At 51.1% G+C, this 15,706-nt stretch overlaps 1 protein-coding gene across 1 annotated transcript in view; it reads right to left on the bottom strand.

Moving 5' to 3' along the window:
- The window catches only part of STARD9 (StAR-related lipid transfer (START) domain containing 9), a 107,589-nt gene that overhangs the window by 17,965 nt on the left and 73,918 nt on the right, over positions 1-15,706 (bottom strand). The window contains exons 22-25 of the mRNA XM_005860343.2: positions 5,213-15,238; positions 4,832-5,029; positions 2,687-2,870; positions 2,191-2,325 (exon numbers count right to left, since the gene is read on the bottom strand). Coding sequence (XP_005860405.1) covers positions 2,191-2,325; positions 2,687-2,870; positions 4,832-5,029; positions 5,213-15,238 — 10,543 coding nt within the window. The remainder of the gene's footprint in view (positions 1-2,190; positions 2,326-2,686; positions 2,871-4,831; positions 5,030-5,212; positions 15,239-15,706) is intronic.

Below are 15,706 nucleotides of genomic sequence, written 5' to 3'. Positions count from 1 at the left end.
TGTAAAAAAATCAATAAAATATATTTAAAAAAAAAAAAGAAAGAAGAAAAAAATGAGCAAAGGGTATGAACAGATGGCTCAACAGTCCAAACATTTAATAACACGTTAGCAAGAGTATGGGGGGAAGGTGGACGCTTGCCTGTTGCTGGTGGGAGTAAAAATCAGTGTATCTGTGAGGGAAAATCTGTCAGTATCTATCAAATTTTCAAATGCATATACTTGTAGAACAAGTCCACATTTATCCTGCAGATATATTTGCACATGTAAGAAAGCTATACATGCACAAAGCTATTCACTGCAGCCCTGTTTATAACAAAAAACTGAAAACAATCCAAGATGGAGGATTAAATAAATTACAATGCATCCCTACAATGGGATCACAAAGAAAAAGAGAAAGTTCTCTACATTGTCATGTAATGATATATTGATTGGAAAAAATATATAAAGAGCAGTGGCATAATATGCTTATTTTATATGCAAAAGACACTCTATCTAGGGAGATGTCCCCCCAAAACACACACCACTGTTTTCTTGGGTGGGATGAGGGACACGGACTAGGCAGTTGGGGAAAAGGATGGGTATTTCCCTATATGCCCTTATATATGTATATATTTTTTTCCTTTTCCACTTCATATTATCTATATAAAACATCTCATTTAATAACATGCAATTAAAGAGAAAAAAGAAACACTAATTATTTAAAAGAGTGAATCAGCACTAGATTCACTGATATTCAAGATCTAACAAATATTTTTAAAGGAAAAAAGCAAAGGGACAAAGTGAGTACAGTATGCTTCCATTCACGTGCTTTAGAAAAGACATATTCTCATAGATGCACAGACTATCTCTGGAAATATATACCCAACAGGATGAATGCCTGCTTCTGGGGAGGGCAAACAGGAGACTGAAATATGCACTTGACACTGTGTGTCCTTGGCTACTGTTTGAAAACTATATATTTTTTACTATGTGAAGTTTTTCTTTATAAAATGAATTTCAAATTTTCTATCCCCAGCCAGGTCTCACCTCTGGGCTCCAGATCTGTATTCCAACAAGCCCCTGCATTTCTCACGGGTGCTTTCAACCCAGTAAATACAAAACTAGATTCATGATCTCCCTCACAAAACCTGTCCGCCTCCAGGGCTCATGTCACTGTCGACAAACCCAAAGCATGCATTGTTCACAACCCTCCCTTCTCCCTTCCTCCACATCCAGTCAGTCCCGTGGACCCTTTCTCTTCTGTGCAACCACAGCAGTTCATCTTCACCAGAAGTGACCTAACCCAAGCAATCATGAACTCTCACTCGGCTTTGCCATGGTCTACAGAGCTGCTCTTGCCCCCTTCTCACAATCTCATCCTTCTCTCCCTACTTAAAGGCTTTCCAGCAGCTTTGGGGAAGTAACATGATCAGATGGATTAGAAAGGCCCAGAATTCTCAACAGAGTCCACATAATCTTGCCTTTTCTGGTCCTTTTTTCATGTCATTCTCCCATTTCACTCTTTACATTCCAACCAAACAAGTGTTTTAGTTCCTCAAACTCCTCCTCCCTCCGAGCCTCCCTTGTGGGCCCTCTGGACACCACCAGCACTGAGCTCTCACTGCAGAATCTCTCTCTCACCATCAGTCTCAGAGCATCTTTACTGAGCTTCCAGACTAGGTCAGGTTCCACCTTTCACATTGGCTTAGCATCCCTTCATCCATACAACAGTAAATAATGTATATATACAAAAGCCTAAGCCACCGGCCGGCAACTATGACACACACTGACCACCAGGGGGCAGACGCTCAACGCAGGAGCTGCTGAGCAACAGCAACTTTTCAGAGTGCCCCCTCGGGGGATGTTGGACTGCTGATTTTGGCCTGATCCCCTCAGGCCAGGCTGAGGGACCCCACTGGTGCATGAATCCGTGCACCGGGCCTCTAGTTATAAAATAAGCTCTTTAATATTTATCCTTCAAACAGTCTAAGGACAAGAATAGTTTTGCTCACTATTGCACCCTCAATGCCTAACACAACACTTACAAAACAAGCAGCTGTTGAATGAACAGGGAGAGAAAGACAGAACTAGAGGAAGAGCCAAAGCCACCATCCATCAAGTGTCAGCAGTGACCTGAGGCAGAACTTCCTGCCCAAACTCTTGCCTTAGCAGCCCTGGCCGTGAGCTTATACCTAGCATCTGCCTACTCACCACACTGCCTGGGGACTGGAGCTGGACTGACAAGGCCGGGCTGCTGTTGTAGCCAGAGGTGACACCAGAGAGGCTTCCATTGGAGCTGGTGCACAGGGAGCTGGAGGTGGCCAGGGTGTGTAGTTTTTCCTCTTCCTGGTAAGGACAGATCACCGTCAACCAGCTTCTGGTGCACCCTCACTACCCAGGTCCCACAGCCCCAAATCCAGTCCTCTCACCTCCCTGATCCCATCACCCCCAGTACCTTCCACCTCAGCCTCACACCCTCACACCTCCCCACACCCCCACCCCAACTCTATACCAAGGCAGCCTCCTCCCAGACTCTGGCCCAGCGACAGGAGCTGGTCTGATGAGAATGACACAAAGACAGAGAACACAGCTTTGATCTGGCACCAGGGGTCAAATGTTACAGCCCATGCCTGAGGCAGCCCAGTGAAGACGACCCATCTGAGGTCTGCCTCCAGGCTCCAGGCCTACCCTGAAACCTGTTTCCCACCCTCAGCAGCTGGGAGATGATCTGCTGGCGGATTCTCAGCTTCTCTTGTTCCGTTTGCTCCCGCAGTCGGTCCCGGGCCCGGGCGATCACCACCTTGGCCTCCTCACGAGCACGCTGGTATTCTCTTAGCATCAGCTCTATGTCAGAGGGTGGCTGAGCAGACCTTGATGCCGACCCTGGGTTCCTGGGAAGGACCAGAGGGGCAGAGAGGTACCTTCTAACACGGTGGGTGGGCGATGGCCATGGCCTGCTCACCCCAGGCCTGTTCAACACCACTTTTTTTTTTTAACTTTAAATAAATTATTTTTCAATTATACTTGACATGCATACTAGTTTCAGGTATACAACCTAGCGATTAGACATTTATATACCTTACAAAGTGGTCATCCATAAGTCTAGTACCCATCTGACACCATACATAGTTATTACAATATTATTGACTATATACTTTATGCTGTACTTTACATCCTCATGACTATTTTGTACTATATATAAAAAATATATGTTTTAAAGAAAAAATAAAAAAACAAAACAAAAAACATCTGAATATTACTTTGTGTGATATCCTGAACCAAGATATTAACTGACTCATGGTCCTTATCTAGGGAATCTCCCTTCCAAAGTAGGGAAAAGATAACCAAGGAATATGGATGAAAATCATAGTTAATAGAATACAGAGGATCATTGCTTAGAGATGCTCACTCTGTGTTTCATGAAAAGCTAGGAAGAGTTAAGGTTTATGAAGGGATCCAAGTAGAGAAAGTTATATTTTGAAGTTGGGATGAAACCATTATATGCACCATAAAAGCAGAAAATTGTCATTTAAAAATTTTTGCTTAAAATTGGAAAGTTTTATTTCAGTTGTCCTGAGATCCTCGAATTCTGATGGCAGGTCATTCAATAAAGTTATTGGTAATGGGAAAATTTTGCTAATCCAGATGTATCTTACTACATTTCCTTTTCCTCCTAGGCAGCAATCATTAGCAGGGTTCAATGTAGGATTGTAGCTTTGGATCTGCGAGGTCATGGTGAGTGAAGTTCTTTTTCTTTTTTTAAATTATTTTTTTGTTAATCCTCACTTGTTTTTTTTCCATTGATTTTTAGAGACAGGAAGGGAGGAAGGGAGGGGAAAGGAGAGGGAGAGAAATACTGATGTGAGAGAGACACATCGATTGGTTGCCTCCCACATGCAACCTGACTGGGGCGGGGATCAAACCCGCAACCCTTGACCGGAATCGAACCCGGGACACCCCAGTCCACAGGCCGATGCTCTATCCACTGAGCCAAACCAGCTAGGGCTATTTTGTACTTCTTAATCCCATCACCCTTTTCACCTATTTCCCAATCTCCTTCTCCTCTGGAAACTGCTAAAATGTTCTCTATATCTATGAGTTTGTTTCTATTCTGCTTGTTCATTTGTTTTTTAGATTCCACATATAAGTGAAATCATATGGCATTTATCTTTGACTATTTCACTCAGCACAATTCTCTCTAGGTTCATCCATGTTGTTGCAGATGGCAAGGTTTCATTCTTGTTTATAGCTACGTCATATTCTATTGCATGTATGCAATACTTTTTCTTTATCCATTTATCTACTGATGGACACTTAAGTTATTGTAGATAATGCTACAATGAACAGAGGCGTGCATTTTGTCTTTTTGATTTAGTGTTTTGAGTTTCTTCTAATAAATGCCCAGTAGAACAGCTGGGTCCTTCTTTGACTTTTGTTTTAAAGTCTATTTTGCCTGGTATAAGTATTGCTACTTATTTCATGAAATACCTTTTTCCATCCCTTTACTTTCTGTGTAACACCACTCTTGGGTGAGCCATCCTCTCTTTGCCCACAGGGTCTTCAGTTTGATTTTGTATCCCATTCGGAGGCTCAGACCTGCAGTCTCGTTATGCCATAGCTACTCTGTTCATCCTTCGCCCCCCTCCTCCTGACATCCTTTGCTCCCTTTGCGCCATCTCCCGCAGCCACCTCCACGTGTCCACAGGCACAGAAGACCCACTCCTGGAACTGCTCCTGTGAGAGGAAGCTGCAGCCTCCAGCCTCCAGGACACTAAGACTCAGGCCCTGCTCCCCACAACCCCCTCACCCCACGCAGAACCTACTCCCTGCAGGGTTCTGGGTCCACCCGTACCTGGTTGTCTCCACAACATCCTTCCTCAGTTGCTGCAGGTATTCTCGGCGCCTGCTGGGTAAGTCAAGGTTACGGGTGGGGAGGTCCCTGTTAGGCAGGAAGCTCAGTTGTTTCTGGGGGCTGAGGCTTCGTGTCCGACGGAAGTTCTGAAGTCGCTCAGCCCGCTGTCTCCGGAGGCACTCAATGGTTTGTTTTTGCCTGAGATAAAACATGATTGATTCACTGAAACTGGCCATGAATGCCCTTCTCCATTTTATAACCTACCTCTGACCCCTGGAAGATCCCAGAACTGAGCAGGAGGAGAGGGAACAGCCAGCGTGTAGCCTTGGTTCTTTCCTCTCAGGGCCCCCTCGCCCTCCCACTCCAGGCTGGGACCCTTACCGGGCATGGAGCTCCTCCCAGGTGGACAGCACAGGTTCCTGGGCAGTGAGTGCCTCCCCTGTCCCGCTCTGCAGCACCTCGAGCAGGGCATCTGACTTCCCAAAGCCGTGGTGCAGCTTCGCTTCTGCGAGTTCCGTGCTGAGAGGGAGGTTCTGGGCCCCAACTTGCAGGGGCATCTGCTCCTTCTGGGACCGCGCAGGGTCCTGGCTCTGGGCGCCCGGAGGCTGTGAGGGATGCTGTCCCTGCTCTTCAGTGCTGACATGTCTGGGTCCCAGCAACCCCGTCACTCCCAGCTCCCCACGAGAGCCATCCTGAACCCCACACCAATTCCTAAATTTGTTATGCACTGGGAGGTCCCTCAGGCTGTGATGCTGGGGCTCAGGAGCCATGCACGTCTGGGAACTGGGGCGCAGCAGCCCCTGAGGTTGGCAGGCCTCGGTTGGGCCAGAGGTAGAACCCTGGAGCCTTGTTTTATCAGTCAACTCAGATACAGGGCAGGGACTGAGGTGCTGCCAGCCTTCCCCCGAAGAGGGATTGTTGGCAGTGGGTTGTGGCTCCACTGCAGATGCTGAACTCTCACCCCCATTTTCTGTCCTGCTCTGCCATTTATTTGGCCCGCTGCTGCAAAGGGGACCACATTCCAGGGGAGCCACGTCCTCGGGGACCAAGCCCTCGGCCGGTCTCGGACTCCTGATCCTCAGCAGCAGAGGCGGCAGTCTGCTCTGGACCCCGGAGGGGGACTGGGGCTGAAGCTGCTGATGGGGCTGCTCTAGAAAACAAACTTGGGTTTTTGAGCTGTGCTGTGGGCTGCCTGCCTCGTCAATGGCTTGAGAATAATTATCCATTGGAGGCTTGGGGGAGTCGAGGGGAAGGTCTGGGCTGGAGACAAGCTTCTGATGGCCTTCAAGAGGGTGCGCTAAGGGGGTGGAGAGAGACAGAGAGCCTAGGGGGAGCTCTGACCCTTGAGTGCTGGCACTAAGTGCGAGTATCGGGGAAGAGGCCCTGTCCACCAACAAGGCACTTGTGGGGCACAACTTCTTCGGGACCCTGGGCTCCCCGACAGACTCCGCAGCATTGGCGCAGGGTCCTGGGGAATGAGGGAGGCTAAGGCTGGGGCTGCTGACAGCCAGGCAGGAGGGTTCACTGGGCTGGGCGCCGGGTGGCTGGGCAGCATCGGGAGAAGCTTGGGGGCTCACAAAAGGGAGGTTCTGCCCAAGTGGGGCCTTCTGAACCCTCAGATGGGGTGAGGGCACTGCAGGGCTCTGGGGCCAGCAGGGGGTGCTTTCTTCCTGAAGGTCTGGGGGCCGTGCTGTTTTCCATGCTGTTCCCTCCGCCTCTCTCTTCTGAACTGTCCCCAGGTCGTGTCCCTTTTCTTGAGACGTGGTGGAGATACCTGAGCCCAGCACTTCAAGGACCACACTGACCTCCTGAGGGCTGGCCTCTGGGGCCTGGAGGTGCAGAGGTGGGGAGGCCAGGTCAGTCTGGACGCCCTCATCCATGGTGGTCTGAGTATAGCCGTCCATCATGAGGGTCTGGGGTGCCTCATCTGGGCTCTCCCTCTTGGTGTTTTGCTGCTTTTCAGCAACACCTGGCTGCGAGAGACTCCCCAGCAGCTCCGAGGTGCTGTGTAGGAGCTTCGAGAGGCGGACAGACAGGTTGTGCATGCTGGCCCAGGAGGCCAGATCAGAGACCGGCACTGCGCTGGCTTCCAAATGGGCAGAGGCGATGTCCGTGTGGCTCCAGCGGAACCTGCAGCCCAAGGTCTGTGTGCCCTGCTCCAAGGTGTTCATCCTGGACTGTCCCCCAGGGCCGCCCGCCTCTGATGGACACAGCAGCAGCATCTCATCCATGGGGCCTGTAGCACTTCCTTCAGTCCAGGGGGACTCACTCCGCAGAGGGCCTGCTTCAGCAGCGGGGCCCTGGAACTGGGCTCTCTCATCAGGACCCTTAGCGGGGGCCGCTCCGTCAGGGTCCTTCAGGATGTGGTGGTTCCCCAAGGCGAGTGAAGAATCCCATACTTCCCAAGCCTCATGTGAACCTCGGGAATTGGCACAGGTGCTGAGGTGGTTGTGAAATGGGGAGTTCTGGTCTTCTAGGCCGTTGTCCATGCTGGAGCACCCGGCCATTTTTGATGGTACCAGGCCCTGGGGTGACTGGCTACAGGAGACATCGACTGTATTGCCAAACACATACTGCTTCCAGCCAATGGGTGCAGGACCCGCTGGAGGGCAGGGCAGAACGTAGGGATTGATGTCACTGGAGCTAAAGTGCAATGCTCCTCTGTCTGCCTCCGAAAGCCACTTCTCTGGCCTGGCCTGGCCACCCAGGCTCTGTGGCTTTCCCTGCTGGGTCGGTTCCACTGTACCAGACATCCAGCAGGTCATAAAACTGGGGGTCGGCATGCACAAGGGAGCTGAAGGCGTTGGGTAAGGAGGGCTGGCAGGTTGAAGGGGCCTGTGATCAGCAGAGCTACTGTTGACGTTAGATGAGGCTTTCTGATCGCAGCCCTCAGCTTCCAGAGATGTCCCCACTGCTGACTTTTCTAAGGAGTGGCCCCTAGGATGTGGGCTCCACAATTTGTTAGGCCCCTGTGTCTCTTCATCTGTGGGGGAAGGAGGTTCCACACTCAAATTCAGCTCTTGAAGAGACCGGGAAGAGCTGATCACAGAGAACTGTGGCTGGGGGGAGGACCTGGAGTGTCTGGGGCCAGAGAAAATGGCAATGACAGGAAGTGAGCGCCTGTGGGGGAGAGCCGGCTGCTCCCTTCCAGAAGAGGGCTGGCCAGGGCTCTGGGCAGCAGGCACCACGGGGTCACTGGCTGAGTCTTTAAAGCCCGGTGAGAACATCTGGGGCACAGAAGCCTTGGCTGCAGCCCCCTCCTCTCCGCCTGCATCTCTCATCTCAAAGCCATCCAAGTCACCTTCGTCGGAACGTGGGGGATGCATGCGCTGGGCGGGGTCTTCACCACCGCCCGAAGCCTGCTCTCTCTGCTGCATTTTCTCCTCCCAGGGACTGCCAACCTGGGGACGCGAGATGTGCTTTAACTTGGCTGCAAATTTGGCTTGGGGATCCAAGCTACTGTGATCCCTGGACTCGGTGGAAAATTGTGGCTTTTCTGGAAGGCATCTGACAGCATTTTCTAAACATCCATGCTGTGGTTCCACCAGCAGCTCACTCTCAACAGACCCTTCACTTAAATTCAGGGTGTGTTGTCTCCTGGTTGTTGCAGGTAGCTCTGGCTTGGTTTGAGACTCCTGTGCATTCTGGCCACCTACTGAACTGTCCTGAAACTTCTTCAGTGGCTCAGAGCACACGCCTTTAGGAAAAGGGGCAGCCTCAAGCTCTGCACGGGCCGTCTTCTTGGCAACCTTTTCCTCAGGATTCCCTGCAGCAACTGAGGGGCTGAGGGAACCTGCCTTCATGTCTGGGGCAGAAGGGGAGCTGCAGCCTTGAGCCAGAGAGAGGACAGAAGTGGTGGCAGAGGGTTCCAGAGTGCTGCTGTCTGGTGGCCCAAATTTCACATGAAATTTGGGCTCAAGGCCATGTGTCAAGAACACATCGGGGTCACTGGAATAGCTCTCTCCTCTCTCATCCATTCCACAGGCCCTGCAAGATACTTTGCAGGCTGGGTGGAGAGTTTGTGGGGCAGCCTTCCCCAGGTCACCATCTCTGTAACACAGTGAAGTGGAGGAAGGGGAGGAACAGGCATAAGAAGCAATGGCTTGAGGGTTGCACGGCTGTTGACAAGGAAGAGTTCTGCTGCCTTCCTGCCCCCCAGATGGGCTGAGAGTCTTTCTGCCTTCAGTGCTCCCTGAGAAGACAACACAATCTGAAGTTTCTTGTGGACGTCTGCACAGGGCCTCCTCCCTCACTCCCCCAGGATCTGGGCTAGGTCTTTGATCTGGCCATGGAGCCGGCTCCAGGTGTTTGCTGCCAGCCCTGCAGGCTTCTGCCAGCCCAGAACCAACACTCCCCGCCTTCACACACTGCTGTGAGGGAGCTGCCAGCTCAGCTCTTCTCAGGGTTCCAGGCAGGACGCTACTTCGTTTGGGACGTGCCCTTCCTTCTTCTAAGCCATTGGAAGCCTCGAGGTCTTGGACATGGTCTTGGTTAGCCCCTGAGAGACTGGCAGAATTCTGAACATTACAGATCACAAGCTGACTTTCAAAACAGGTTGTTTTTCCTCCCTGTGCAGCCACGGTGAAGCTACCTGACTCTCCTCCATATGTGGTGTGCAGAGTTCTAGGTTCTTGGTGTGCCTGGTTGCTCTCCTGACTGCCAGGGGGCATGCCCTCTGCCATCTCCCAGGGAACTGACTGGCTCTTCCCATGCTGACTCACTCCGGGACTGTCAGAAGGTTCCTGAGAAGATAAGGCAGCCCCTACTTTCCCTGCTGTTACCCTCCTGGCTTCCTCTATAGCTGAAGAAGGAAGACTGTCCGGGCCTACAGGATCAGCAGAAATTCTAATTGCTTCTTGCTTTTTCTCCATGATTTCAAATGGGCCAGAATAACATATACACTGCTCATCTGCTCTCAGAAAAGGCCTTAGTTTTCCAGGATAATGGCTTTTGCCTAGAGCAGGGTCAGCGTGGGAGGAGGTCTGTGAGGGCTGGCGTGGCCCTTTGTTGCCTTCAGTGTTGGGCAGAGGCTGAAAGCTGTCTCCAGAGAGGGGTGTGGTCTTAAGGGCTTTCCTCTTATCAGTCCACAGATGTCCTGGTTCAGCAGAGGGAGACGCCACATGAAACCCCTGTGCTTCACCCTCATTCCCGGTCCTGTCTGACACTGGCTGGTCCGTTTGTTGACACTGAGGCCTATGAGGGACCCTTGAAGAACATGCAGGCTCTAATAAAGTCTCAGAGTAAGGACGGACTGTGCCCTCAGTCACCAAGTCATGAAGCTGTTCTCCGTGGGCCTTTGTCTCTCTGATTTCCTCCAGCACAGCTAAGCCCGTGGATGTATGTGCAGAGGGCTCAGGGTGTGTCTCCAGGGACACGGCTGCTGAGAAAGTAGCACCGGTAGGTCTAAGGTCCTCGGCCGCCGCCTCTGCCTTCTGCCTCACCTCCCTGCACTGGTTGTTACCCTCTTCTAAGGGACAGTTGACCCTCTTTTTAAGTGGGCTAGAGCCCCAGTTAAGGGAACTGGCTCTTTCTGCTCCTTTTTGTACAGCCACCTTGGCTTCAGAAGCAGAATCCACCCTGGTACTTGAGCCCATCGAGGTGCTTCTGGGGCCCCCTCCCAGGTCCTGGGAGCTGGTGCTTGCTGATCTCCTGCTCTCAGTCCCCAGGGGAATGGTCTCTGGTGCACCAGATTGATCCCAAGATCCCACGGCCACGAAGACTGCAGACCCACAGCAAGCAGTGTGCGCCCTGGAGGACGCCTCTTGCACATCTCCCTGAGGGCTGTGGCTTCTGGGCACTCCACTCTGGCCCTGACATCCTGCTTCAGGTACCCAGAGACTGTCAGGCATTTTCAACACTGTAGGATCCAGCACATAGTCGACTGAAGAGATGCCTATAGTATCAGGCGCATGAAGATAGCTTCTTGGCAGTCTTGGGGAACTCAAGGGCAAGGTGTTACTCAGGTCTTGATGGGGAGCCATAGATGAGTCTGGCTGACTCAGCAATGAGCCTGTCTCCTGGCTGAAAAACATGCCCATACAACGTTGGCTTGGACTAAGACATTTCTGAGTCGATGAGACCATTTTGTATTGCTCGTGTAGGCTCTCTCCTCTTTGCATAGTCATTTCGTTAACTCTGCCTTGAACTTTTGGCTTCTCTGGGTAAAAACTACTTATGTGTTTGGGAACGTGGCTTTCCTGACAAGCTTTCATAGTCTCCGATTCCTCAAGACTTTCCAAGCCATGGGGCTGCCTTCTGGGGCTTGCTGATGCATGCACCACCTCGCTTTCCTCCTCAGAGGGCCACTCGGGCCTGGGCTGGAATGGCACAGCTCTAGCCAATGCTTTCCTTCTCCTCGGATTAACAAAAGTTCTGGTGCACTCACTGTGAGTTGTACATATCCCTAAATAATCACAAGGGTCCCTGGCAGGTCTGTCTAATACAGCTGGGGGATTATGCTCTCTCACAAATTTAATGTCTTGTACCCAGTCTCTTGACTTGAAGGGACTCAGCATGATTTTCTGGTCCTGGGGATCTTCCCCAGTGCTACTGCTAGTCTCCATTTCTCCAGCGTCACCATCCCTAAAATCAGTATCATCTGTGTATTCTGGAGAAGACAGGTGGTTTCTAGAGCTGCCTGGCTTAACGACACGATCAGCCATCTCCTTGTCCTGGAACACAAACTCATGACTGACTCCCAGTGTATGGGAAGCATATAGCTGCTTATTCTGCTTGGATTCGATTTCCAAGATACCATTTTCTAGCTGCATGACACTCTTAATTAGCCTAGCCATTTCGTCAGCATTATTAACTCTTTTATTCTGTTTCTTTCCAGAAGGTGGTTCTTTGGGATTTAACACTTCTTGCAACTTTCCAGGGCCCCTGCGTTCAGTGAGGTTTCTTTCCTGAGAGTATATAACTGACTGGAACCTTTCTTGTGTAGATTCTGTCCATGGCTGCTTAAACTCTTCTGAGCTGTCTTTGGGTTGGAGAGATTTTCCAGGAAGCCCAGTTTCATTCTTCCATTCCCCTCTGTGGGTTGGACTCCCATCCTGGGCCATTACCTCTGGGCTCCTTACTCTCTGATATGCTGATCTAGACTTCAAAGAGCGAGCAGTGCCCCCCAGTATGTCCTTGTCAAAACCTAAACTGATGGTTTTACAGGTGAAATCAGACCTGGCCCCCAAAGGGGACTGTCTGTCCCTATCAGAGGCCTGGCTCTGTCCTAGGACTGCGTTCTGCTCCTGCCCTTCTTCCCCACGTGCTTGAGACTCACAAACAGAAAGCGGCTTCCCAGACCCAGAACTGTCTGAGGAAACGGTGCAACCGGACTGTATCGTGGTCTTTTCTCCCTCGAGTGCCGGAAGACTGTGTTTATTTAAATTTCCAAATTGATTTTCATATTCACATACTTTCGGGCTGGCAGGTGTAAGAAAATGTCTGTTCTGAGCAACAAAAAAATATACTGAATTATGGCTTCCAGCGCATTTCCCTATTTCTCCACTAACCTCCGTGGTGTTCAGATCAAGTGGCCTCTCCACTGTGACCTGCTGCAATGAGGCAATCTTGGCATTCTGTTTTTGTAACAGCACCGGCAAATTATTCTTTAAATAAACATTTTGGAGGGCTTGGTAGTCCTGACCAAAGCCCCAGGCCTCCCTGGGGGGTGGGGAAAGCACTCTGGCTTCTCTGCAAGCCGGGATCTCTAAGGCCGTTTCCGTCAGGGCATCCCGGCTTTTGGTCACGTAGAATGTTTCCAAGGGAGGTGGCTGCAGGGAAGACGGGCATGAATTCCAAGGAGCAGAGTGCAGGTACAGCTCTGGGCCTGACGGAAAGGCAAAGGAAAGATTGGCGTGTCTTCCCACCACTTCCTGGGAGCTCTCCTGGCAGTCTGCCTCCTCTTCCTGTCGGGGGAGGTGGCTGTTGTGATTTACTGGCCCTGCCAGGCCTATACTATTCTTCCTGAGAGGAGCACAACTTTGGGGCCGAGGATCTTCCTTGGTGGCCATGGTGACATTACTGTGACAAGGGTTCTTCAGGAAGAAACATTCATCAGAGGAAGTCATCAATCCAGGCTTCCTCCCGCTACTCTGAGAGGACTCTTCCAAGTGGTTCTGTTTGATTTCACATGCTCCCATCATGGAATTTGCCACCTTGTTCTCTGCTGCAAAGACCTGTGCATTTGTAGCTCCAGAAGTCAATGATTCTATGTCTGCTGAATAATTTCCACTGCAACTCACCTCTTTCTCACTAGTTGTAAAGAAATCTGAAGTGCCTTCTAACTCGACACCCAAACTGTCCTGTTCTTTCTCTGCCCTCAAATGCCTAATTTTGGATATATGGATAGGAAAGTTGTTGAACTTCAAACTGCTAGATAGCCCAGAACCAACTACCAATACAGTATCTCCTCCTCTGCTAGAAGCTTGGGTCAGGGAACCAGAGTCTTCCTCGAGGGAGGTGAAAGCTGGCCTGGGCTCTCCTATGGCCTCCGACACAGGATGAGATAGTTCAAGGAGGTACTTTTGCTGAAGGGCAGCCCAGTCCCTCTCACAGGCGCTGCCTACGTAAGTAAATGAGGTGGCGGAGGCAGGCAGTACGCTCGGTACACTCGAGTTGTTGGATGTTTCAGAGTTGCCCTGCTGGATTGGGTCAGAGACACCTCTGGCCTGAAAGGTGCCATCAACTTGAGACGGAAGAAGCCTGTATGACCCCCAGAGGGACAACCTGGATGTATCAGAAGCAGGAATACTGTACACAGCTCTGACACTGCAGGGCAGCTCTGCACCACCTGGGGGCAGTTTGGAAGTATAGGGCAGGACTGCTTCTGTACCCGATGGCTTTAGTTCTTCCATCTTTGGCCAGAATCCAGGCCTCTCCCGACCACTGGGCTGAAATTCCTGGACATCAGGACTTGGACATAAAGAACCCACTATTCCCAGGGGGCTGTTGGGATTGATCTTGGAGTCACAGGAAAACCAGGAATCCATGGACAACAGAGGGCTCCCTCTTGAAAGCGGCATGCTTTGCAGAGTGGTGGCTTGCTCAGAGGACCTTGCCTCCACCTCCGACTCAGGCTGTGCACAGCGGGGCAGGGGCTGGGAATCAAGGTAAAATGAACTGCTCATTGGCAGGATGGCATCTAGCCTGGCTCCTTTTCTGTGGGTGATGGGACCAAGCCTGCACATTGCCTCCTGGCTCACTACGGGCAGACTGGAGGTCTGCAGGCGCCAAAACGTCTCTGTTGGCATCTCATCGGCTGAACTGAAGAAAGGCTCTTCCTGCTGATCTTCCCCGAGTTCTTCCTCAGCGTCAATCAGGCTATCCAGCGAAAAGCTCCTGTGAGCCTGGGCAAACAGGCCCCTGTCTGAGGATGTGGTGAAGCGCCTCATAGATGCTCTAGCTCTGGCCCTGGGGTCGCCGTGGCCATTGGTAAGATAACTGTCCCCTGGGCTGTCCTGTGGGCTTTGGTTCCCCTTCTCGGTCAGTGAGTCCTCAGATATTTGGCTGTTGTCACTTTCAGTGTTCTCTGACTCTGGGAGATGCCATTCCCTCCTCGGGGGGTTCCCTGGCTTCCGTGGCTCTGTCAGGGCTTTGGCACAGACACAGGAGAGAGAATCCACTGAGTAACTGCTATCTGCATCCGATAAATCACCATCTTTTTCTCCTGTGGGATCCTCCACTGGGCCGGCATCTGTGAGTGAGGCCATGGTGTCTGGGCTCCCTGCACTGTGTTGCCTCTTCAAAGGGCTGCCATGAGGCAAATGAGAGGACTTTTTGGTAATGTCTCTGACCTTAGTTGCCAGCACCTTCTTCTGCCCTTTCGATGCCCTGTTTGGAGAAGGTGGTTGGGATTCTTTCCAAAAAGTTTTGGCTGCCTTTCCATGCCCAGCTGCCTGTTTGGGTCCATGGGGATGTGGGCCACTGCAACTGGCTCCGTCAGCAGCCTTGTGGGTCTCAAGGTCCCCTTCTTTTTGCCACCCTGCTGGTCCGTGGCCAGAGTCTGACAGTCTCTTAGTCCTCCTGGCCTGGGTGGAAGGCGTGAGGGCCTCTGGCTCATCCCTTGGCTTCAGCATGTTAGCTGGTTGGCCCAGAGAGGCTAAGCTCTGGGATACCACCCAGTGGGGCTGCTGACTCCCACTCCCCCTCTCCTGGTTGCTGGAAGACATAGAGCTCACGCTGAAGCGGGTCCCTGAGGCCCAGGCTCTCCTCCCGGCCATGGCCGCCCTGGCTGTGCAGAGCTGCCCCTCACCCAAGGAACAGAGGACATTGTTGCTGAAATTCCCTGTCCTTGGAGGATAAGAAGCAGCCTGGGACAAAGACTCTTCTGATTGGGTTTTCTCTGATGTCTGATCAGTAGAGTTGGATATAGGAGGTAATGTGCTAGAGGGATCCCGATTCAGGAAAACACTGTGGAGACAAGGAAAGCCATCTCAGAAAAGCAAGCAGTCCCTACTTCCTGCTGACAGAGGGACTGCAAAGTCCCACTTACTGCACTGCAAGAGATTAGAAACCAGGCCAATGTCATGTCCCCTACATTCTTTGGTGTCAAAGGAAAGCTTCGTAGAAACAAAAGGAAACTGTGGACTATAGTCCTAGCTCTCAAAGTGGCCTCAGGTATACTCTGTTCCTCAATATTTTATTTCATAAAAAGGTTGAACTGAATCTGAATCTAATCATGCCTTTGAAGAAAACTTCTACTTAATCGGCAATAGAAGGAACAGAGGAACAATTTAAATAACACTACAAGGAATCAAACGGACAAATCTAAAACATAGTACATTCTAAAGAACTGGCCCACTCTCTTTAACAAATCAATGATATAAAGAAATGAAACAAATAATTGATTAAAGAAACTTAAAAGACATAACCACATGC

Source organism: Myotis brandtii, unplaced genomic scaffold, assembly GCF_000412655.1.
Source record: "Myotis brandtii unplaced genomic scaffold, ASM41265v1 scaffold133, whole genome shotgun sequence".
Classification (NCBI taxonomy): domain Eukaryota; kingdom Metazoa; phylum Chordata; class Mammalia; order Chiroptera; family Vespertilionidae; genus Myotis; species Myotis brandtii.
Note: the sequence above shows the minus strand (reverse complement) of the source record. Positions and strands in the feature narration are given on the sequence as shown.